General features: G+C 34.5%; 1 protein-coding gene across 6 annotated transcripts in view; it reads right to left on the bottom strand.

The window, feature by feature from the left end:
- The window catches only part of RANBP17 (RAN binding protein 17), a 301,098-nt gene that overhangs the window by 260,719 nt on the left and 14,343 nt on the right, over nt 1–26,036 (bottom strand). For 5 of the 6 annotated variants that reach the window (XR_005358198.1, XR_005358199.1, XM_038534774.1 and 2 more), the window contains exons 4-11: nt 22,363–22,529; nt 18,458–18,523; nt 13,246–13,350; nt 11,642–11,807; nt 7,929–8,002; nt 5,172–5,291; nt 3,112–3,258; nt 2,125–2,297 (exon numbers count right to left, since the gene is read on the bottom strand). Coding sequence is in view for 4 of the 6 variants with exons in the window: in XM_038534774.1 (XP_038390702.1) it covers nt 2,125–2,297; nt 3,112–3,258; nt 5,172–5,291; nt 7,929–8,002; nt 11,642–11,807; nt 13,246–13,350; nt 18,458–18,523; nt 22,363–22,529 (1,018 nt within the window). In the remaining 2 variants the exon portion in view is untranslated. The remainder of the gene's footprint in view (nt 1–2,124; nt 2,298–3,111; nt 3,259–5,171; nt 5,292–7,928; nt 8,003–11,641; nt 11,808–13,245; nt 13,351–18,457; nt 18,524–22,362; nt 22,530–26,036) is intronic. The other variant, XM_038534775.1, reaches the window with a different exon arrangement.

Consider the following 26,036-nt stretch of genomic DNA (forward strand, 5'->3'; position numbering starts at 1 on the left):
ACTAGCAATGAAGAACTGCAGATTGACATTTAAAAAACTGCATCTTCCAAAGGCACCAGGAAAAAATCTAACTAATTAAGTGTAATTAAACATATAAAAATCTGAAGGTGGAATACCACACAACAGTGAGGAAAGAAATCACCAAAGAGCTAAATAAATTAAAAGAGTAAGATGCTCACAGACTGAAAGACGGAACTACTGCCAAGGTGTCAATTCTTCCCCAAAATTAATCTACAAATTTAAAACAATCCCAGTCAAAATCTCAGCAGGATTTTTGGGTAGAAACTAACAAGATGTTTCTAAAATTTACATGGAAAAGCGAAGAAGTCAAAGAGGCAAAACAACTGTGAAAAGGGAAAACCAAGGCAAAAGACTCACACTACCTGATTTCAAAGCTTGTAAGGCTACAGTATTCAAGACAAGGTACTGGCAGAAAGAAAAACACATAGATTAATGAGAACAGAGCTCAGAAAGGACATGTATGTGGTCAATTAGTTTTCTGAAGAGTATAAAGACAATACAATGGAGAGAAGATAGTCTTTTCCACAAATGGTGTTGGGATAATTGGTCATCCATAAAAAAAAAAAAGACAAAAAATAAAAAAACCAACTTCAACTCAAGCCTTACCTCATATATCACATACAAAAATTAACTCAAAATGAGTCAGAGAAGTAAATGTAAACTATAAAACTTCTAGAAGAAAAAATAAAGGATAAATCGGACTTCTTTAAACTCTCAAACTTTTGCTTTTTGAAAGACTTTGTTTCTTCTGTGAGAGAAATGACAAGGCAAACTATGGATTGAAAGATAATATTTGCCAAAAACATACATTAAAAAGAGTTGTGACCAGAATATACAGACCTTTCAAATTTCAATATAAGGAAATAAACAACCTGGCTTAAAAAAAAGGGGGGGGGGGCCAACAAATTTAACAGGCATTTTGCCAAACAACACAAATAGTAATAAATAAGCACATAAAATGATGCTCAACATTATTAGTATTAAGGGAATGTAAATTAAATCCAAAATAAGGTACCACTACACACCTAATAGAATTACACTCTTAAAAAGTGACAATATCAAATACAGATGAGAATAAAGAGCAATTGGATCTCTCATACATTGCTGGTAGGAATGCAATGATACAATGACTTTGAAAAATAATTTGCCGGTTTCTTATAAAGTAAAACATATACTTACCATTCAACCCAGAAATCTCCCACCTAGATATTTACCCAAAAGAAATAAAAACTTATGTTCATACAAAACTGTACAGAAATGCTTACATCTGTTTTATTCATAAATCACAAAAACAGAAACACCACAAATGTCCACATGTGATGTGATGAGCAGTGGATGTTATACACAACTGATGAATTACTGAACTCTACATTCAAAACTAAGGATGCACTATACGTTGGCTAACTGAATTTAAGTTAAAACAACAACAACAACAAAATTCCAGGTGAATGGATAAACAAACTGTGGTACATCCATAAAATGGAATACTATTCAGCAATAAATTTTAAGAACTCCTGATGCAACATGGAGGAATCTCAAATGCATTATGCTACGTGAAAGAAGCTGGACTAAAAGACTACATACTATATGATTTCATCTATACAACATTCTGTAAAGGCAAATAGTATAGAAAAACAAAACAAATCAGTAATTGCCAGAGTCTGAGGGTGGGGAAAAGGCTGACTACAAAGGGACACAAAAGAATTTTCTGCTTTGGGGCACATGGGTAGCTCAGTGGTTGAGCACCTGCCTTTGGCTCAGGTTGTTAATCCCCAGGTCCTGGGATCGAGCCCTGCATCAAGCTTCCTGCAGGGAGCCGGCTTCTTCCTCTGCCTAGGTCTCTGCCTCTGTGTGTCTCTCATGAATAAATAAATAAAATCTCAAAAAAAAGAAAAAAAAAAGAAAAAACAGAATTTTCTGGGTTGATGGAACTATTCTCCGTCTTAACTATAAGGGTAGTTCTACAACTGTACGCATTTGTCAGAACTCACAGACTTGTTCACTAAAAAGGGTGATTTTACACTAGGTAAATTTTACCTCAAATTTTTAAAATTCCAAGATGCAAAAGATAAAAATGCAACAGAAACATTTAGTTTTCAATACCTCACAACTATGGCAACAGATTCCAACCGAGAAGTGATAAAGGCCTTCGTGATTTCTGGTGCGTAAGTGTCTAATAAGTGGGGTTCAGTTGATTTCACAAAAGGCACTGATGCTACCATCCTTTGCCACAGAGTTAATAAATAATGAACACTGTTGGGAGCAAATTCCCAATGCTACAAAGAAATAAAGCAAAGGTTACTTAAAATGACATATATCTTCCTAGAAGAAGAATTATAAAGACAAAATTACTAAGCAGTTTTTTTTTCACAAAATTACGAAAAACAGACTTTAAAATTAATTTTTATTCTTCTTATATAGCAAATGAACATTTAACAGCAAATTTTGTAAATGCAAAAAGGCATAAAGAAGAAACCAACAATCTCTCATTATTCTACCATACTGGGATGATCACTATTAAAATGTTAGTGTACTTCCTTCTAATCTTCTTTCCATGAATATTTTTCAGAGTTCATATCATGTGGAAAATGTGGTTTTAAAACCTCTCCCAAACCTACAAAAAGAAGTTTTTCAAAAATGTCTTATTTCACAAAGATTTTATTATAGCTTCTCAATTCATTCTTCAATTATTAGATATTCAGAAAGCCTTTAAATTTTTATTATAAAATATGTTCCAATGAACTTTTACCTAAAACCCTGGAATAGGGGATCCCTGAGTGGCTCAGCAGTTTAGTGCCTGCCTTCGGCCCAGGGCGTGATCCTGGGGTTCCAGTACTGAGGCCCACATCAGGCTCCCTATAGGGAGCCTGCTTCTCCCTCTGCCTGTGTCTCTGCCTCTCTCTCTGTGTCTCTCATGAATAAATAAATTTAAAAATCTTTAAAAAAATTAAAATAATAAAGAAATAAAACCCTGGAATAAGTATTTTTAGCAAAGTACTGTAACAAATGTTAAAAATTCCCACCAAATCTTACCAAGAAATAGTTTTAAATTTATCTACCATTTAACATTAATTATATATTTTTATTTACCTGCAGGCTAGTAATGGTAAAGTTAGCAATCAATCTGATAACTTCAGGATATTCCTTCACCATAACTAATTCTCCCAGCTGATAATTTGTCTTTAAACGAGCCAAAAATCGGCAAAATTCATGATAATTACCTGGATCAGACAAACCCTAAATTATGAGAGAAAAAGAAAGGCTTTTAAAAATACTTAAAAACAAACCAACCCAATGAGCTATCAATAAAATTCCAGGAGTATTTTATTAAGGTTTCCAGTTTTCCTTCGTACTTGTGTCACCTGGGTAGATTATTAATGAAAGAAGACAAATGATTCTTGCTGGATATAATGTTGTCATCAATGATTCATAATAAGAAATTCGAAGTAGTGGATGTGGAAGAAGTTTTACACTGTGATGACTAAATTAAGTTTAGGAATCCACAGTATTATACAAAAAATTTGCATGCGTGCATGCTTGTGTATATGTGTATGTCTATATGCGCTGCAGCTTAAACAGAAGTCAACAGAAGACATGAGAAATATTTAAGACGAAAATTCAGAATGGGTTCTTAAAACCCTAGAAAAGAGTGATACCAATTGAACCAAAGTAAAAATGGTGTTTGTGCACACAAAATAGAAATTTCTTTTAATTCAACAAATGTTTATTGAGTATCTACAGGCATTGTGCCCTCAAGCAACTCCTGGTCCCTAAGTACAGTCATTCAAATAATTTAATGCAAAGTAGAGCAGAAAGTTTAACCGAAATACTACAAGACATAGAAGAAAACTTGAGAAAGGAAAGGTTAAAAGGAAAGACCAAGAAAGAGGTCTCCAGTTGTCTGTGAGAGCTCCTTGAAGATAGGACACAAGTGTTATCTCTACAAAAGTTCAAACACTTGGCATTGTAGCTGGTATGAAAGAGAATTCAAAAAGTGTCTGTTTAATACTGAGAGAGTTTCTAAGAAATTGCATTCATATGAACTCCATAAAAATATAAAATAGTGTCTAATTATTAAGAACAAATTACAAAAAAAAAAAAAAGAACAAATTACAAAAAAATACTTCATACTCATAGGTCTTTTAACTTATTTGTAATTCCAAAATAATATAATATTCAAGCTAACTTTTACAGACATGAAACATGAATATGAGGATGCTGGAAAACCAATTAAGACAATCACTTGATATTAACATATTATTTTCCACATACTGATTGATGACAGATAAACAACTAAAAATTTTAAAGTATATTAGTAAAATCTCATTTATCAATAAAACATGTAAATTTCATGATTGTGCTAACACTGAAAGGTAAAAGTATAACACAGAAAATACTAAAATATTCCTGAGAATGACCTACAAAATCAATTGTACCTTACTGAGCAAGCACATTTTTTTATGTACAGATATATGTCCCCTCAAATGTTATTAATAACTAAGACAGATAAATCTCCTTAAATCATTTTACCTTTTAAAATTCATACTTTCATTACATTCACTTTAAACCAAAAACAAAACAAAAGTAAAACAAAAAATTTTTATCTATCTAGGCAGCCAAAAATCACTAATTAATAATGGCTTTGTAATCTCTGAAATGAATATTGCTATTGAAGCTTTGCAGTTAAAGCATAGATTTTTAAATCTACAAACTCTTATTTGTCCACAAGAGGGCAAAAAGACATTATCTCATAATTCAAAGCCACTTAATCCAATATTAACATTCAGATTTATATTGTCTTCTAGTTCAGAAGGTAGCTATAACTTTGAAGAAATTACTTAAGTAATTTAAGAAGTAAAGCAAAGAAATACAGTACAATGATATAAAGCAGAAGCATCATAAGATATATACCTTCTATTCTTATTCACCTAAAAGAATGGAAAAAGATTTAAAAAGGAAGAACACAGAATCAGGAAAGCATCCATTTTTAAAAACTGTCCATTTCTACTACAAGTGAGATTTAAGGAAGATAGATATGATACTTCATATCTTCTTTCAGAATCATAATCAAGTCATGAGTTTATTACATCTTTCAGCAGAAAAACTGTATTTCTACATACTAAGTATTAATTAAATTACTTCATAAATACCTGAGGGTTTTCAAGTATCCTTTTTACTCCCTTAATTAAATTACCAAGGTACTTGGCACGTTCAGGACTGCTAAATAAGGACCTTCTTGTAGAAGCAAACTGAACTAAACATGAAAGTGCCTAAAAATAGGAACAACAAAATTCATTTCAATTTTAAAAGTAACTACGGCCACAGGTAAGGAACACTAGTCTTCACATAAAAAAGTATTTTTTAGTTTTAATGATCGAAAAATATTATAGAATCCAGAAATAATGTAAGACACATCATTAGTCACCAACACCACCCATCACTCTTTAACCTCACCACTAAAATTTCTATTTATGTGTAGTCTCTTCTAGTATATTTTCGTCTATTAAAAATGCCAAAGCAACCTGGACAGGCATACATTCAAAAGGTTCCCAAATGCTTCTGTTGCCCAGCTCTATTCATAGACCAAGAAAATAAGTGTTCTACCAAAAATAAAAGATGGTTTTGTGGTAAAATATGTCTGAGAAATACTGTGCATTACATACGGTGGTATCCTGCAAGTGGGTAAACTTTAATATAACTGGCGTAACTTTACTTAAGCCAGCATATCCCAAATTTATTTGGTGATTGTACATCTTACCCATACCACCCATTAATATCTTGAGGCACTATTTGGAGAATACTGTTGGAAACATTAGATATTCTACAAAAATGGTCTAGTTATCTTCCAGAAGTCAATACTTTACCAGACAATTTCACTACTTGGATTCCTAATTCTACTACTGAAAACCATTGAAGTCTGATCATTAAGTGACAGGCCCAAAATTTGCAACTTTTCAGGCCGAATGGGCCCTGATAGGTTTTGTTTTGGTCCACATATGTTTGTTCACCCACTTCGTTTAAAAAAAAAATTAGCTGTTAATAGTCAATATTTAAATATTTCAATTAAGAGATATTACATAATGTCTGGCTCTCTTAGAAAGTTGAGAACATGGACAGGAATCAGAGGATAGCCTTTTAGACGTTCTTCCAGTTTGCCACAGTCCTCACTTGTTAAAAAAAACAAACATGAACGAACAATTCCTTAAGCAGTTCTGATGTGTGGAAGGTTTAGGAACCACTAGTGTATTAAAAATATCAAGGGTTTGGGGTCAAAAACATCTGGGTTTGAATCTCAGCTTTATTATTTAGTTTGCTGCCCTAATGAAATTCAATTAAGCCAGTCTGGGTCTGTTTCCTTGTCAACATAGTGAGGGTAATAATACTTACCTCGCAGGGCCACTTTGAGGATGAAGTGAGATAAGCACGATATAATAGGGCAGACCCAATAAACGTTACTTTCACCTAAAGCAGTTGTTTTCCACTTAATTTTTAAAGCACCAGTAGCTTGTTTTATTGCAAAACATAATTGTGCATGAAACCATGGTTTTTAAATAACTAAAAACAAAACTACTCTGGTTAAAAGACAGAAGGCTGAAACCCTGCCACCACCTGGAAACATGAGTATCCTGTGAAACTCAGTTTAAAAACCACCACTTCGGGATCCCTGGGTGGCGCAGCGGTTTGGCGCCTGCCTTTGGCCCAGGGCGCGATCCTGGAGACCCGGGATCGAATCCCATGTCGGGCTCCCGGTGCATGGAGCCTGCTTCTCCTTCTGCCTGTGTCTCTGCCTCTCTCTCTCTCTCTGTGTGACTATCATAAATAAATAAAAATTAAAAAAAAAAAAAAAAAAAAAAACACCACTTCAGGACACCTGGGTGGCTCAGCGGTTGGGTGCCTGCCTTCGGCTCAGGGCATTATCCCAAAATGTGGGATCCAATCCCGCATCGGACTCCTTGCAGGGAGAGCCTGCTTCTCTCTGCCTATTTCTCTGCCTCTCTCTCTCTGTCTCTCATGAACAAATGAAATCTTTAAAAAAACAAACAAACCCACCACCTCAAAACCCTAGATTGGAGAGCAGACATGTTTTTTTTGGTTTTTTGGTTTTTTTTAAAAAGGGGAGGGGAATAGAGTATTTTTGTAGATCTATTCCTCCCTTCTAGGCAATAACATACCTAAACAAACACACTACTGATACGTACTTTAAATCTGGAACATCTTTTTTCAGGAAATGGCAAGATCAGAATTCTCCAACTTTAATTCTAGAAACTTAGATATTAAACGGACTTTTTCTCTTTTTTTTTCAATCTTGCCTGGTCTCTGTTTTAGGTTCCACAAAAGTGGGGTTCATATACTCAAAGTTACTATATAACTAAAGAGTTTTAAGATTTTTTAAAGCACACAAAAGAATTTAATTCAAAAAGTAAATGAACAACTGGAGAGGTGAACACAAAATCAAATGAGCAAATCCCTTGTGTTTCTCTTTAGAGATACCTGATAGGGGCTGCCTGGCAACCCTAGGACATGAAGGGTTGAATAAGAGTTAGAGGGTAGGAAAAGGGAAAGCAACAGATGGTTGTGGCCAACTACTGGACAGAGATCCAGAAGAAAGGATGGGGTGTGGGTAGAAAGGAAGGTACAACTAGAGATTGACAGGTTTTCTGGCTCTGGGCAGGAACTAAATCAACAGCTAGAGGTTCTGGGTTCACTCATGAAATGGAATGCACTGGTGATTATAAACAGAATCTGACAAGTAGTTCAAGTAACATTAATCCCAGGAGATGTAAGAAAAAATTGCTTGTGAGAGGTAAATCCAATCAAGAGTATAAATATGACTTTTTACATAAATATATACCACCCTTAAAGATTGCAGGTATCTTTCAATGAAGTAGTGAATGATTTTTACTTACTAACTGAGATAGTAGTGGTGGAAGTGAATGATACAAATTGAAGAAAAGATCCAATGTTTCTGGTTCCAGGAGAACTGGAAAAAAAAGGATTTTCTAATACCATTACTTCCATTCAGTGAGCTTAATGTAATCATTAAGACATTATCACACAAATAAGAATTCCAAGGCCTCTGCATATGGCCACTCTTACCAGTTAGGTTTAATTCCTTTTTAATTCCTAGCTATTTTCTTTTGAAAAATGAATACAGAAATAGAAACGAATTAGCTAAAATATTCCTTATTTCTATGTAGCAGAACTTATTTTTATAGTTCTTACTAGGAGAATCTTCTTACCATTTTCATTTGTATTAAAGTTATATGAATTGTATAAATATAAAAATTCAAACAGTATCAAAAAGTAAACACTACTAAAAAATGTATAACAAAAAATAGCTGTACCTAACCTCATTCCAAGTACCTTTCAACTCTTTATCTACACTTATATACATCATTCCAAATAACATGCTATATGACTATTTTTTTATTTGTTTTACCTTAAACATCAAATGAATTCCTGTTATGGTATATAAGATTTTGCTCCTCCCCGCTACGTCCTCTCTCAAAATCCATACACTATTATTTGGGATTAAATCAATTCTAAGTGTTTACATTTATTATGGCTATGTAAGTAATGTTAACCAGATGAGCCAAGGAGTACACTATAATACATTTCTAACACTTTCTGGATTTAATTATAGCATCGTTTCTGTGCTTAATTGTATATCTGTCACTAGTTCTTTCCAAACACTCTGACAGATCTGTACAATGTTCTTCATGCCATTTTTCACATGATCAATAGCATCAAGTAACCTGTAATTTCCCTTCCTTTCCCCTCCCCAACTCCTAGAGCCTTCAATTTGGGATTGGTTGTTGCTAAGTTTGTTATATAATTATGCCCCTTTTTTATGTCTGTTCATTGTCATTTTGTGTTAAAGCTCCCTTTTCACAAACCCCTTACCTTCCATGTTCTTGCTTTTTGTTTTCATGTAACTTTCTGAGAGCAAGCACATAAGGGATAAATTCAAAGACGATGTGCATGTCTGAAATTCTACTTTCTACTTGATCATTTCAGTCTGGTTTGAAAATTATTTCCCTTCAGAAGTCTGAGGATACTACTCCATTGTCTTCTAGCTTCTAGTGCTAATGCTGAGAAGGCCAACACTGTTCTTCACCCCAATCCTTTGTAGGTGACTTATTTCTCCTTTCTGGTAGAACTTAGGATATTCTTTTCATTATTTTTACTCTAGAATGATTATGATTATGAAGCTCAGTGTTTATTTTTTTCATTCATTACAATGGGCACTTGATGAGATCTTTCAATTTGAGAATTTAAGTCTCAGTGCTGAGAACTTTCATTGGTGTTATTTGTTTGCAAATTTTTTTTTTTTTTTTTTTCCTATCCTCTTTCTCAAACTCCTAGTAGTCAGATACTGGTCTCCTATTTTCATGCTTTCATATTCTTGTATTTTTTTCTATCAAATCTCTCCTTTCTTTTCTGTTCTACTTTCTGAAACATTTCCTTAATTTTTCCTTCCAACTCTTTTATTAAATGTTTTATTTTGGCAACTGCCTTTTATATTTGGAATGTTCTCTGAACTTTCCTTTTTTTTTTTTCTAATTTTCTTTTTTTTTTTTTGAACTTTCCTTTTGTTTTTTTTTTAAGATTTTATTTATTTATTCATGATGGACATAGAGAGAGAGAGAGAGGTAGAGACACAGGCAGAGGGAGAAGCAGGCTCCATGCCAGCAGCCCGACGAAGGACTCGATCCTGAGACTCCAGGATCACGCCCTGGGCCAAAGGCAGGCGCTAAACGGCTGAGCTACCCAGGGATCCCCTGAACTTTCCTTTTTAAAACAATTGCTATTCCAGGTCACCTGTGGCTCAGTTGGCTAAGCGTCCGACTCTTGATTTTGGCCCAGGTTATGATCGCAGAGTTGTAAGATTGAGTCCCACTTTGGGCTCCACACTCAGTGGGGAGTCGGCTTAGCTTTTCTCTTCTCTCTTTCCCTCTGCCCCTCCCTGCCATGTTCTCACACATGTGCTTGCTCTCTCTCTAAAATAAATTAATAAATCTTAAAAAAAAAAAAAAGGCAATATCCTATTCTTGTTTCAGAAATGTGTTATCTCCCTGAGGACATTAACTATACTTTTTTTGACATTTACTTCTGTGGAGGCGGAGAAAATTAAGGCCATTCCACTTTAAGTTCAGCGTTAGCACAAGTACAGCCATCCCAGGCCCCTGTGAATAAGAGCTGAACTTTACCTTACTTCAGTTACAGGAAGAAAACAGCTTACAGCTAAACGTCCTAGAAAGCCCCATATTAGAATAAAAACAGAGCCCAAGCCAAGGGCAGGAAGTCCCTATTAGAATAAGAACAGAGCTCAATGCCTTGAAGGCCCCATATCAAAATGTAAACAGAACTTGAGGAATTGCTCCACCCCTTCTGGAGGTCCCCTAGACCAGCCCTTAAAACTAAACTGAAACCCACCTCGGGGTCCAAGTCCCTGCTCCGCTGTGTCGGGTACACTTGGACCCAAGCTCGAGCTTGTAAATAAACCCTCGTGTGTTTGCATCGGTGTCGGCTCCTTGGTGGTTTCTCGGATTCGCAATCTTGGGCACAACACTTCAACTCTTTACTTTGTCTGTTTCTATAAAATCTCCCTTTAAAAAATACTTTTTAGGATAATTATAGGTGCATACAGAGTCACAAGAAATAATACAATGAGACGCCAAGCACCCTTTACTCGGTTTCCTCCAATAATCAATTCTTGCAAAAACTACAGTACAATATCACAGTCAGGAAAGGGCAGTGATATAATCCATCAATCTTACTGATATTTCCCATTTTTACACATACTCATGTGTATGCATTGGTGTGTGTCTGTGTGTATGTGTAGCCTTTGCAATTTTTATTACATTTCTTGGTTCATGTATTCATCATGATACTAAAAATACTAAGCCCCTTTTAATTTGTTTTAATCTCTGATTTCCATGTTAGCTTTCACAAAATCTGTGGTGTTTTTCTACTAGTTTTGATATCCTGAATATCCAGTTTAATTTCTCGGGAGAAAAAAGGTCTGGTCTTGGGAAGTGTGAGGTACACACGGGGAAGAGACGAGAAAAGGCAGAGGTGGTAGTTGCACCTCTGGCAGTGGAGAAGACTCTAGGGACTTTGTGCAGAATACAGAGTTTTTACCAAGCCCTTTCAGCCCTATTCCTCACCTCTGATTTCAGGAATACCCTAGTACCATCATCTTTCTGAAATGTGTGAGAGTAAATCGGCTTGCTTTTTTTCTTGGTATCCTTCTCTGTAAGAAAATAAATTGCAACTTCGCTTTGCTATGTCACTTACTCTAATTCATTCTCTTCCTAACTTTGAAAAGTATTTTTTCCTTGCCAGTGTTATATCGTTTATCTGCAAGTTTCAAAACAGAACTCTTCATTTGCCCTCCCAAACCTGTTATCCCCTTAACTCTAGAGCTATTTATCCTATTTTCCAATATCAAAATATGGAAGCGCCTATGATATGAATTAAGGAAAACAGATTTCAATACTGGGCATTAGCAACTACCTTGTTTACAAATCTTTTTTAATTTTTTGATACATATGGCAACTATATTTAATTCTGTTCTTTTACTCTGACCGTCCCTCACACTCAACTTTCTTCTTACTTGTTCTCCAGGTTGTTGGTATCTGGACTGTGCAAAGATCATCTGCAGACTCATCTGCTGAACTGCCAATGAAGTCAAAGTTAAGGCAGTTAAGGACCAGTTTCAAGACCTGCATTACTAGATTTTGTTGACCTTGATCCTGAAGATTTAAAGGTTTGGCCAACACCTGAAAAAAGTTGAAAGTCAAACAACACATTATGGAATATGTCAATAAACAAATTTTCACTTCACTGATTTAAATTTTTCTTCAATGCCAAATTAGAACTAGGAAGAAAAGTTTGCATAGTTATGTTGTATATTTTAGGAAAAGTTGCAAAATCACTTTTGACAAAAATCTACAATAAATTATTTCAAGTTATATTTTCTAAAGTGAGAATAAGACCTTTTACACTTAACTGCAAATTGTAGGTCATCTTCTAAAGTTATAAAAAGTAACTTTAGGACAAATACTTTACTCAGCACAAATCTCTGGGATTCATTAGCTCAAAGGCTGCTTAGAACAAGCTGAAAATATAATATTCTTCAAGTGGGGAAACTTTATGTATAAATGATCCATATTCAGCTAACAAAGGTTGTCAGAGCTGTCTGAATGAAGAAGGACACTCACAAGCTTTTGGAGAACAATCCTGACTGCACCCTGCCTCTACCCGCCACACCTCCCACCCCAGCAAAATGTCCTTTCTGACACAACCAGAATATATTATTATCTCCTAAAGACACATTGTGAAGTATCTATGGAGGAAGTGATATGAAGTTTGGGATTCTGCTTTAAGAATAACACAAAAAGAAAATTGTTAGAAAAGTACCGAGATGAAACAAGACTGGTCATGAACTGTTACTGCTTTAACTGATTGATATGTCCAAGGGAGTTCATTATTACTCCTCCACATTCTTTTTGTATATGATAAAATTTTCCACACAAAAAGAAAATTTTAAAAATAACAGAGAATCTTTCAGTCTGGTCTATTGCGGCAGTTATCCTATTACTAACTATACCATAGAACTGAAATAATTAGAAACTGGTATTTAGTGGAACCTACTTTAGGAAATGCTATACTAAGCCAATTAAAAAGCTTGAATAGTATGATGGAATCCCTATACTACAAGCAAACACAATACAATTATGAATTGTACTATCCCCAATGTTCAACAGGGCACTAAGGAGCAAATTTCCCAAAGAAATTATTACCATTAACCATCTTGGTTCCTCTATAAATAAATATTGATAACTGATGAATTAGGAAAACTTAGAGTCATTTCATTGTTCATCTGCATCCCATAAAATATAGGCAACTAAAATAAAGAAAAAAAGTCTCAGCTTCTATAATAAATAATCTACAATGTAGGAAAGCAATGAAATTACTACCTAAAGACGAGTTACTAAATTCCCTTTGTATTTTGTTTTCTTATATTCCTGGTAAATAAAATTGAATTTTTTGGAACCTCTCACAGATTTGTGGAAATCTACTGTACTTAAGATTGTTCATAATAACTCTTCAAAAGGCAGAATGGGGGCTGGAGAAGAGGGACTCATTTGAAATTCTTTTGAAACTTAAAATTTCCTAAATACTCTAAGTAGGATATTGAATGATTAAATAACTTACCTCTTTTAGAAGAGAGCATGCTAGCACTAAAATGTCTTTGAGAGAAGTGTCACGAAATGAGGTAGCTATTTTCCTGTGTTTTGCTGAAGGTCTAGAATAATCAACCTTAAAAGAACAAGATGAATTTATTTAAGCAGACTTACAAATAGCAAAGCAAAAATTTACTAAGAAAAGGAATGGAAATAATGATTAAAGAAGTATCAAATAGAGAGTTGAGAGCTTTTGAAAATCTCCTGGGATAAGTGCCTTGCTTACTGTTACTCTAAGAGTTAATGGCAGACCCGCAGGCAGGATCCCTGGATTGTTTCAATTCATTGGTATTTCTAACCATACCAATTCCAAAATTAAAAACCAGAATTGATCATACTTTCAGAGGCAATATAAATATAGATTATAAAATAATAGATGAATCCTAAGACTATCAACTCCTGAACCATGCACCATTTCACATTAGGCAAGTAACAACTTCCCTTTCCTCAGATTTCACCTGTAAAATGAGAATCTCTAAGATAATCAAATTCTAACTTTCTGTGAATCAGTTAATAATCAATTATGGAAAAACTCTTCATAAAAAAGTAATATTTCTATATGTACCAGAAATGCCATTGGTTCATATATCCTTGGTGTTTTAAAAAGAAAGGCAGAAATTATAAATAACCTGAAATCTTATTACATAAGGAATAGTACATTCCCTCTGAATATTAGTTAACGCTAAATAATTTTTAAGAATACGCTCACAAATAGTTCTTGAGCCTCTAATCTAAAATATGATATGGTCAAAACTATACTATTAATGCCATTAATACTTCCATTTATCAATAGCAAACAGTAAACGAAGTTGAAGTCTGATACCCAAATGACTATCAACACTGTGGGCTACAGTCGCCATCGCATTCTTTTTGCTATTTGGAAGAAGAAAATAAACTATTTTCTTTGCTAATGCTTATAGATTTAAAAAAAGCAGTGAGCTCAAAATTGATTATCTGATACTTTCTATGCTCTATCATATAATTTAGACTATACTTAAATGCCAGATTTACTTATAGAAATATGAAACATAACAGAAATGACTACAGAAAGCAGTTACTGGAATCTATAACCAGTATGTAGGATTCAAATTAGCATTTCCAGCACTCTTCCCTTCTTTTGCTTTTATTTTTAATTTTTCTTTAAAAATTTTTTCTTTTAATTTTATTTATTCATGAGAAACACAGAGAGAGAGGCAGAAACAGGCAGAGGGAGAAGCAGGCCCCACGCCTGGGATGTGGGACTCGATCCCAGGACCCTGGGATCACGTCCTGAGCCAAAAGCAGACGTTCAACCTCTGAGCCACCCAGGCATCCTTCTTCCCTTCTTTTAAATCAAACTTCATCTGTCTCTCTGATATTTCCCTCAATATATTAAAAAATATATATTTTCCTTAATACAAATTAGTAATAGCATACAGTAATATTACAAATGTGATTTATGAAGTACTCTTCACATATTATTTCGATTATTCTCTTTTTACACAGGAAAATTAAAGTTTATAGGCACACACTATCTTAGACCAATCTCTCATTACTACCATATCTATAACATGAACAGAAGAACCTCCTATGGGGGCACTTGTACAACTAGGCCCTACGCTGCTAGTAGCTTATCTGATCTTAGTTAAGATCCTGGAAAGTGCCATTCCCACTTTACAGACAGTAAGTCTGTAAGTTTAAAGATATTCAGAAGTTTGTACAAAGTAGTAAGCAATAGAACTTAAATACAAATCTAGGTCTTTTTTTTTTAAATTTACTTTTTATTGGTGTTCAATTTGCCAACATATAGAATAATACCCAGTGCTCATCCCATCAAGTACCCCCCTCAGTGCCCGCCACTCAGTCACCCCTACTCCCCCCATCCACCTCCCTCCTCTTCCACCACCCCTAGTTCGTTTCGCAGAGTTAGGAGTCTCTCATGTTCCGTCTCCCTTTCTGATATTTCCCACACATTTCTTCTCCCTTCCCTTATTTTCCCTTTCACTATTATTTATATTCCCCAAATGAATGAGAACATATAATGTTTGTCCTTCTCCGATTGACTTATTTCACTCAGCATAATACCCTCCAGTTCTATCCATGTCAAAGCAAATGGTGGGTATTTGTCGTTTCTAATGGCTGAGTAATATTCCACTGCATACATAAACCACCTCTTCTTTATCCATTCATCTTTCGATGGACACCGAAGCTCCTTCCACAGTTTGGGTATCGTGGACATTGCTGCTAATAAACAATCGGGGTGCAGGTGTCCCGGCGTTTCATTGCATCTGTATCTTTGGGGTAAATCCCCAGTGGTGCAATTGCTGGGTCATAGGGCAGATCTATTTTTAACTCTTTGAGGAACCTCCCTCCACACAGTTTTCCAGAGTGGCTGCACCAGTTCACATTCCCACCAACAGTGCAGGAGGGTTCCCCTTTCTCCACATCCTCTCCAACATTTGTGGTTTCCTGCCTTGTTAATTTTCCCCATTCTCACTGGTGTGAGGTGGTATCTCATTATGGTTTTGACAAATCCAGGTCTTATTTCAGTTATCTTCAAGGCCTACATACTTACTTAACTTGGACTTCTCACTGATATCCAGTCTTTTAAGAGGGACTATGTATGTATTGTCTACTATATATTTATACCTCTATAATGTAGGTAAAGGATATTTTACTTCTTGAGGATTATATATTGAATACCCTTTAGGAACAGTAAAATAATAGGTTTGGCTTTGAAAAAAACAAGATAGCATACAATCCTCTTTTAGGAAACCTCAAGTTTAGATGTTTTTCTTTAAAAAAATACATCTTGTTATTGATATTATATGAATTTACCTGGCTCACATTTAACAATGATAGTGTTTGATTTTCATCATGCACTGTAGATCTATCTCCTTGCTGCCTGGTTCAGAAGTACTTAGTAAACACTTGTTGATACTATAAATGCCATAAAATTAGACTAATAAAATGTGTCCACAAAAGCCATGTATTTTTTTTCCCATACAAAACCAAAATCAAACTTCAGACCTTGAAGCTTTTTTCAAAAGGCACTTGGTGATATATAAGCCTAGAATATCTCGTGCCAGAAAGTAAGAAAAATATTCAGACTAGTGAGTGTCAAATGGACAGAGAAGCTAGCTTGAAAAGGTTCCTACTGGCCAAATCTTGCAAATGTGAACATCAAAATATAATGTTAGTAACAAATTATAACCTATTAAATAAAAAAGGAAGCCAGGAATCCATGCTGATAAATAAGTGAATAAACTGAAAGCCTGATGAGGAATGGGTCTTTTCAGTCTTAAATACTTATTATTTACAAAGGAGAAAAAATAAATCTACAATTAGAGAAGCCTGGTAGAGCCCATCTTCATCAAGTAACCAAAGTAAACATCATTAGTAATGTAACAAATCAAATAACGTTCTTCCTGACTGGAAACAGTGAGAAGATCACAGTATCATTTCTGTGACACTCCTAACCAATATGCATAATCTGAATCTAATAACAAAGAAACATCAGACAATCCCAAATTGAGAGACATTTCGCAAAACAGGCCTGTAATTTTTATAAATGTCAAGGTCATGAAAAGTGAGGGAAAGACTGAGGAATTTTTCTAGATAGATGGAGACTAATAAGACATGTCAAATAAATGAGATGCACAATTCTAAACTGGTTCCTTCCTGGGACAAATGGTGAACTCAAATAGAATATGAGAGTAATAGTAATAGAATATGAGAACTCAAATAGAATATGCCACTGTTAGCTTTCTGATTGTAATGGTTGTATTAGAGTTACACAGGAGAATGTCCTTGTATGTAGGATATACACAAAAGTATTCAGGGATCATGCTGGAAACTTAGTATCAAATGGTTGAGAAAAAAACTTTTTTTTGTATTGTACTCAGGAATCTTACGTAAATTTGACACAGCTAATTCAAAGAAAAACTTGGTTGCTCTTTTAATCACATTTTTATTAGAATGCCATGTCACCTAGACCTCTCTCGATAGCAAACCCTTATTACCAGAGCAATTTGTACTCCTGTTAGGCTTTTATAAAACAAGAAATGGAAAAAAAATGCTGGTTTTAAGATTAGCAAAAAGCTGATGGTTGTATAAACTAGATGATGGATACATGGGGTTGTTGTACTATTCTCTACATTTTTATGAGATAAAATTTTCATACTAAAATTATTTTTTAAAAGAAAGCCACAGTTCTTTAGATGTATTTATAGACCCTAATAGGATTAGCCAAAGTCCTTGTCATAATATACCTGCTAACACAGTAACTCTGTTCCAGGTACTATTGTTATTAGCCCCGGAGATACATACATACATGCATACTGGCATACAGCCATAAGTGAAAAATCTTTATATACTCTGGGGCAGAGGCGTCTATGATAAATTAAGAGATCACTTTAAATTTAAGATATCCATCCAATAAAACTAGAAATATTTTCTAATTCCTGACTGAACAAAGATGAAAATAGTTATTTTGGGGGATTTTTTTTATGCAAAGGAACTATACTGACACTCCAAAGGGAGTTGGCAAGTAGTCCTGGGTATGCAAGCTCTTCATATTTATACACACAGACAGACTACTTAACATGACAATAGTTTTAAAATATAGACACTACCTTTAGCCCCTTTTATTTTAACATTATCCCATAGAGGACCCAATTTCTGTTTTTGTGCTGTTTAGAACTATGATAAGTACAAAAGTGAGCAGAAAGAGGTGACAATGTGCTCAGCTACTGAGCTCATAAAGGCACTGTTGAGGGGAAACTCTCCTTGTACAGAGTGAAAATCCATGCTAGCAAGTGGCCAAGTGCCAAGTGGCCTGTTTTTGAGGAGTCCTGCTGTGTACCCATTATTGAAAATTCATTTGCCAAACTCTGTCTTTTATTTGTAAGCAAATAAAGATTTGTTTCTCTTCATATCATTTATTTCTTATGGTTAGTATATGACTATACAGAGAGGATAAAAGGACAATTCACCAACTGTCTGAGCAATGACCATGTCTAATTCTCTTCCTTGTAGCACTTTACACTGTTGCTGTTACTTTCAATAATAAATGTTCCAATACTCAATTATCCCACAATAACAAAAGATTTGATTATTCAGAGTTTCATGCCACACAAACATTTTATATGAAAGAATCAGCATTACTCAGCGAACTTCATGTCACTATTAGATGGAAGGCTTACCAAGTTCATTTCCTGAGTCAACTCTGAAAGGATTATTACTCCTATTATGCAGTGCTCCACAGTACCCTATGGAGAAAACAACCAAGTATACCCTAAGTACAGACATATTATCAGTTCTTAATGTGTAAACAAATAATTAAATACTGAAACATCACATTTTTCTCAATAATGTATCTACTAAAATATGTACAAAAATCATTAGAAGGTCTACAAAAATGATTTCAAGCTCATTTTTTTAAAGGATAAATTTAGGTACACACAGAGTTGAGTGGGCAAAAAAGCTCACCTTAGAACTGCATAATACTCCACAAAATGTTTATAGCACCTAGGACTTACATTAACCCAACCCTAAAATACAAGGGTTTAACTTTTCATAAGACTCTGCATAAGAATGAACCAAAAAAATGCCTTTTAGTTCTATAAATTTGCTTGAAGGCTACTGAGATAGCTGCACTCAATAATTAATAAAGAACTTAAGGGATCCCTGGGTGGCGCAGCGGTTTGGCGCCTGCCTTTGGCCCAGGGCAGATCCTGGAGACCCGGAATCGAGTCCCACGTCGGGCTCCTGGTGCATGGAGCCTGCTTCTCCCTCTGCCTGTGTCTCTGCCTCTCTCTCTGTGTGACTATCATAAATAAATAAAAAAATAAAAAAATAAAAAGAACTTAAGAACTAATCTAAATCTATCAATCTAATAACAGATAAGATCACTTAGGCCCTTCTAATATTATTTAACAGTGCTTTGTGTATACATTTATTATGGTATCTATAATGAAGGCATCTAAAATGTCCAATGCACTGGGGTAAATAAGTACATGACTATCAATATGGTACACAGTTTCATAGCCTCATAACATGATAAATAATGTTTTTAATTTAATCAGCTTCCAATTTAATCTCAAAAACTTCCTTCAAATCAAAATTCAGATTTTATATGCACCATTACTTACAAATTACCCTGCTGCAAAATCACACTAGAAGTGTAAAAATTAAAGATTTGACATCCAGGAGTGCCTGGGTGGCTCAGTCAGTTGAATGATGGACTCCATTTCAGCTCAGGTCATGATCTCAGGGTCTTAAGATTGAGCCCCACATCACCCTCAGAGCTCAGTACAGTCTGACTGAGATTCTTTCTCTTCTTCTCCCTCTGTTCCTCCCCCTCCCATGCATTCTAATAAATAAACAAATCTTTTAAAAAAAGTCTAATTGAATTTAAGTAAATAAAAAATAAAAATAAAAAATAAAAAAGTAACATCCAATTATAGTATAATCATAAAAAAGCATTAATACAGACTACACATTTTTCAAGTCTTAATTTTATAGTCGGTCATTCTTCTATTTATTATCTCAGGATAAAAAAATAAACAAGGGATCCCTGGGTGGCGCAGCGGTTTAGCGCCTGTCTTTGGCCCAGGGCACGATCCTGGAGACCCGGGATCAAATCCCACATCGGGCTCCCGGTACATGGAGCCTGCTTCTCCTGCCTGTGTCTCTGCCTCTCTCTCTCTCTCTCTCTCTCTCTCTCTCTGTGTATGTGTGACTATCATAAATAAATAAAAATTTAAAAAAAAAAAAAAAAAAAAAAAAAAAAAATAAACAAAAGAAATGGGCCATAATTTTGACATTTTAATTCTTTACGGTCCTTCACAACTATCTCAACAGTTTGAACTGAGCTACAGATTTCCTGTTCTTTTTTTTTTTTTTAAGATTTATTTATTCACGAAAGACAGAGAGAGAGAGAGAAACAGACAGACAGGCAGAGGGAGAAGCGGGCTCCATGCAGGGAGCCTGATGTGGGACTCAATCCTGGGATCATGCCCCAGGCTGAAGGCAGGAGCTAAACTACTGAGCCACCCAGGGACCATGGCTGGTCATCTACAAACTCACTGCTTATCTGAGAACGGTTGGTACTGGTTCATGATGAGACAGAAAGAGTTTGCACAAGATTATAAAACAGCTAAATCCCTACTAAGCACACTCCTTAGTTTAGCTGGCATTTTTTTCATAGCAAGTCTTCCTCAGTGAAGGAAGCACCACGTTGATTTACATTTGCTCTTTATCTTGTGAATTAGCAATTTGACTAGCACTGTCATAAATAACAGGAGGCTCTTCCTGGGTATGTATATAGAAAGGAAGCTCATAAATGTTTGTAGTATGGCAGCAATAAGACTGCAATAACAGAGAAAAGAAGATGTACAAAACTTCAAGCAATTAAAGATTTTAGCAAATTTAAAATAATTTTTAGTACAAAAATCACAGAAGCTGCTAATACCCAAAGGAACCATGTGGTACTACTATATTTGAGTACTTAAAGTCAGTCGCCTTTCGCATGATTCAAAGTTAGGTTAAGTCAAACCAGAAAGCAAGTGCTTTTTTTGTGATACGCTGATAAAGCTTGAAGACAAAACATTTTCTGTTTCTTCTGGTTTTCCAAAATTGACAAAAACACACTAAAAGCTCAACTTTAAGTTCAACTTACCAGCCATTGGAAAGAGAGCTTGAGAAATGTTAGACAACACGAATGACTTCATTCCATTGTTTCCGACCTTAATTTTATTTTTAAAAAACTCTGAGGTCTATTCTTGCCTACTAGACTAATGATTCTTGGTAAGCTGTGTGTGATCTTAGAAAATAACAAGAAAGGGTTGCTATTTTGTTAGGCAAAATTATGAGTACAACCCTGGAGTGAGAAATTCATTTGTCTCTGAATAAACTCCCACCACCCCAGGGCTGCAATCCTCAGGGCTAAAAATACATTCATTCTTGTGAAATTTTAGATGATCAAAGATTAACCAGGGTTTTAACAATCTGAATAAAAAAGAAGCAACATAGTTTAGTGTTTCGTATTCTGAGGTTTCTAGAATTGCACTGCATGGTAGAGTTACATCTTACACAGGGATTTATTGCCTAAGAAATAAAATCTCAGAAAGTCCAAATTGCCTCTAATTGCCAATAAACCAATACTGAACCATCTCTCAACCCAAACTGCTGGTTTTTGCTCAAGAACTGTAACAGATCACTGCTTCTGCAGCAGAGCACCAGCTAAAGTCCTTTTCTTGCAATTAGGGATAATGTTTATATGAAAAAATATGTATCTTTAAATATCTGAATCACACTGAGCAAGGCAGGATGGTCACCCTGAGAGGCATGCAGAGACTGGAAATGACAGATCTAGGTTGGCCACATCACACTCCCAGACATGTACTACTCTGTGGAATGGCAAGTGGGATCATCAGCACAATTTATATGACTGTCCTCTTGCTTATTTTTCTTTTTCTTATTTTTTGCAGGTCAAATACCTAAATTTGTGTAGGTTAAATGCGCATATGCCATAACTTGAAACATTTAGGTTAAAAATAGAGAAATTAGCATAGTCAATATAGTCTAATGCAAAAATTAAATATATGTATCTCTTAAGTTAGAAAACTTGAAGTGCTTGCTCTATGCTTTACTGGGTCACTGTGCAGTTACGCAATTTACTTAATTTTCCTAAGCCTCATTTGCAAATGAGATCCACTTCACAGAGATATTATGAGCATTACATCACATAATACATGAAAAATATTATATCCATTTTGTTTATATGTAGCACATAGCCAACCATGTTATAAAGGACAGAACATGTATTTTTTAAGTTTTCTAATTTTTGTGTATTTTCTAATTTTCTGATGTTTCCTAACATTCTAATTTTCATTTCTCTGGTTTGGAACTTTTATAATGGCATGATCCTCATTTATTGGCAATAAAAAATAAAGGATCCAGAGGATAAACAATATATCATAATTAATATTGTACTGGTAGCCACAGAATAACTCATATGGCTTTAAGAAAAAAGTTTTATAAAACAAAAAAACAAAACAAAATAACCACCTAGTGATGTTCTAATAATGTAATAATGCCTTCTTACCTGAAGGAACTTCTTCACATCAGCAATAATTTCTCTGAAGACAAACTGGTCTTTCTGAACCTCAAACCATCCCAATTTAGTGATTTTAGCAATGACTTGAATTAGAGCTTGGATAACAAAGAGTGCCAGCTTGGGTTGTGATGCCACATAATTAAGAATGTAGTTTCCTATAAGAAAATATTCTGTGATCATTTGAACTTTTCAGTAACATACTGTGAATCATGTTAAGAAAAATAGCTGGTAATGACACATTCTTTGACAAAAAGTTAATTCCATTCTCCAAAATGGTCATTTCTACCATAAGGCTATTGTGAAAAGGGAAATTTGCTCCAATTTAAATTTAATATTAGGGAGAATTTGAGTCTAATGAGAATGTCACTTTTGTTTTTGCATGATTTCATGTAGAAAAAACTGCCAGGTGAATAAAGAAAACTGCAACCAGGCCAAATGAAGTAAACTATACACAAAATGCATACACTTCAAACATCTAGTAGCTATATCAGTTCACCTCATGTGTTATCAGCCTCATGCATCCTTATCTGGTTTTACACCTTTCTATTCCATTTCTGATCACCTTCCACCACTTCATTATAACTCACAAGTCCATATCCAAAAACAAAATTCAGATCTTCTTCAAGATAAAATATTTATTTTACCATTTAAGTATTTCTTAACCATTTAAAACATGTAAATCTCTACTAAACCTTATATTAGATTTCTTTTTTCTAATGTGTCACTGACAAAGTACCTGAGTTTTATTTCCATATCCCATTTCTCTCATGAGTCTTGCAAAACAATGCATAACACAGTCACTTTAGGGATGCGTATGTCTGTTATAGCAAAACTGACTGTATACCATCCTGTTTAAGTGGCATAAAAAATACAAATAGTACAGTATGATAAAATTAAGTACATTAGGTTACAGAAAGTACAAATAGAATAGTAAATTAAAACTTGGAACAAAAAACAAAAAAAAAAAACCTTGGAACAAAGTTGATACACCAAAATCATTAAAAGTGGGTAGCAAAGTCAGCTATGAGCTTCCCAGTGGATTGAATAACTGAGGTCAGATAACACATATGCCAAAAGTCTAACAGAAAAACAAAGGAAAAAAAATGTTTAAAAAGGCTGTCAGGCCATTAGGGAAAAGAATGAAGGAGAGGTAAATACTTCAATATTTAACTAAAAACAGCTGTAGTGAGATTCCTGACATTAAAAATTCTCATGACTACTATATTTCAGCCTTAATTTTTATTAACATCAAGATTATATAGTTATACAAATAAAAAAATTAAATCTTTTTTAAAAAGCACAGATTTTCCTAGAATTAGGATAAGCCTGATAAAGGTTTCTCCAATGGATTATGGTAATAAGGATATCCTAAGCTTCATTACCTATGTTTTATTTCAATAATGAAGCTTAAGAAGATGACACTGCTTCTAGAATATAAAAGAAAATCTGGTTTATTTACTTCAATTATTTTTACTATCTTGAAATATTTTAACCTGGAGGGGATGTGGGAAATTTGTAGGTGGGTAATGATAACCACAAGGAGGATAATCTCAAAATAATAACACAACTAAATGGGAGATAAACCAAGTTTCACATTTAAGCTAGGTACCAATAAATACACCTTCCCAGACTGCCCAAGTTAAGACATCGACCAACGAGTTATTATCTAAGGCAGAAAAAAATTTAATAAACTATATTTTTATTATTTCAGCTGAATATTTTACATAAAACTCTCGTTACGTTTTTTTTACATGAGTTCTAATATTTGTCCAGTTTACTAAGTGTCTGATAACGACCAAGTAAAACAATACCCATCTCATCATCACCAGCCCAAGATAACAGAGAAAAGCCATACCAAGAAGAAAATGCAATACTCAAGAAGACACACAGGAGAATAAAATAAAACAGCTAAAAAAACCTCTCACATAGACGTTCAAAAAATGTTGGAAAGCTCTGCACTAAAGGCTCTTCGGGTGCTGAACCCTGTAGAATAGAAGTGCCTTGGTTAGAACAGAAGTGCTCCCCAGCAAATTCCCTTTGTGGCTCTCACAGCAATGTGAAGATACTGTTATTATACTATTATTAATATTGTTTCTTAGGTAAAGGATATAAAGGTCAAAGAGTGAAATAACGTAAAGATACATGGTTACAAGAATGGTCTATCAATTAGGGGTCGTCATAAAGGGACTCGACTACTTAGCTGAAAAAATGGTATTTAACTGATGAGCAACAGTAAGTCATTGTTAATTATACTAATAAAGGTAGAAAATAGTGTGGTAAATACAGAAAACTGGCAATAATGTTGGAAAATAATAAGATATGTAGTCTAGGACCATATCATGAAGAACTGAGGATTCTGCAGTGCTGTAAAGACAATGTGACTCTTGAAGCAATTCCTCACATTTTCCACTTTGACATATATCAGATAACGTCACGACAAACATTCCAATCTACTTGCAGAAATAAGAGTAAGTCAAACCAAAGAAACTCATAAAGGAAACACATCACTTGTTGCATGAAATTGTAAGTTTCTACTTTTTTCTTTTTTCCAAATTTCCTTTAATGAATGGTCTTTTTATTTAAGTATTTATTTAAAAATATATGTCAACTAGACCATCTGACAATAGGCCTATATTTTTAAATAAACTGAATCAATAATTATTCTGCACCATGCCCTGATGAGTTCACTGGTGGTTCTACAAAATATTTAAGAGAGAAATTGTATCCATTATCTTCAAACTCTCCCAGAAGTCAGAAGCAAGGGAATTCCTTCTAACTCAGTCTATGAGGCCAGCACTACCCTAATAACAAAACCAGACAAAGATGTTATAAGAAAATGAATCTAGACACAAACCTTACACACTCTTCACAAAAATCAACTTGAAATGGATCACAGTCCTAAATGTAAAGCACAAAACTATAAAAACTCCTAGAAGACAACATAGAGAAAAAACCTAGACTATCTTGGGTATGCATGACTTTTTGCACACAACAAAGGCACACTCCATGAAAAAAAAAAAAAAAACAGTGATAACCTAGACTCAGTTAAAAGTAAAAAACTTTTGCTCTGTGAGCAACATGATCAAGAGAATGAGAAGACAAGCCACAGAATGGGAGAAAAATCTCTGCAAAAGCCTTATCTGATAAAAGACTGCTATCTAAAAACACACAAAAGCTCTTAAAACTCAACAGTAAGAAAACCACCTGATTTAAAAATGGGCAAAAGACTTAGTTAGACACATCATCACAGAAAATATACAGACAGTAAACTAAAGTATGAAAAGATGTTCAGTCATATGTCATTAGGGAACTGCAAATTAAAACAGTGTAAGATACTACTATACACCTATTAGGACACCCCAAATCCAAAACACTGAAAACACCAAATGTTAGCAAGAATGTGGAGCAACAGTAACTCTCATTCTTTGCAGATGGGACTGCAAAATGGTACACCCACTTTGGAAGACAGTATTATGATTTTTTTACAAAATTAAACACTCAATATACAATCTAACGATCACTCTCTTTAGTAGTTACCCAAATGAGATGAACTTATGTCCACATAAAAACCTGCTTTAAGCTATATTCATAATCGCCAAAACTTGGAAGCAATCAAGTAAGTGAACAAATAAACTGTAGTAGATCCAGACAATGGCATATCA

This window comes from Canis lupus, chromosome 4 (assembly GCF_011100685.1).
Source record: "Canis lupus familiaris isolate Mischka breed German Shepherd chromosome 4, alternate assembly UU_Cfam_GSD_1.0, whole genome shotgun sequence".
In the NCBI taxonomy this organism is placed as follows: domain Eukaryota; kingdom Metazoa; phylum Chordata; class Mammalia; order Carnivora; family Canidae; genus Canis; species Canis lupus.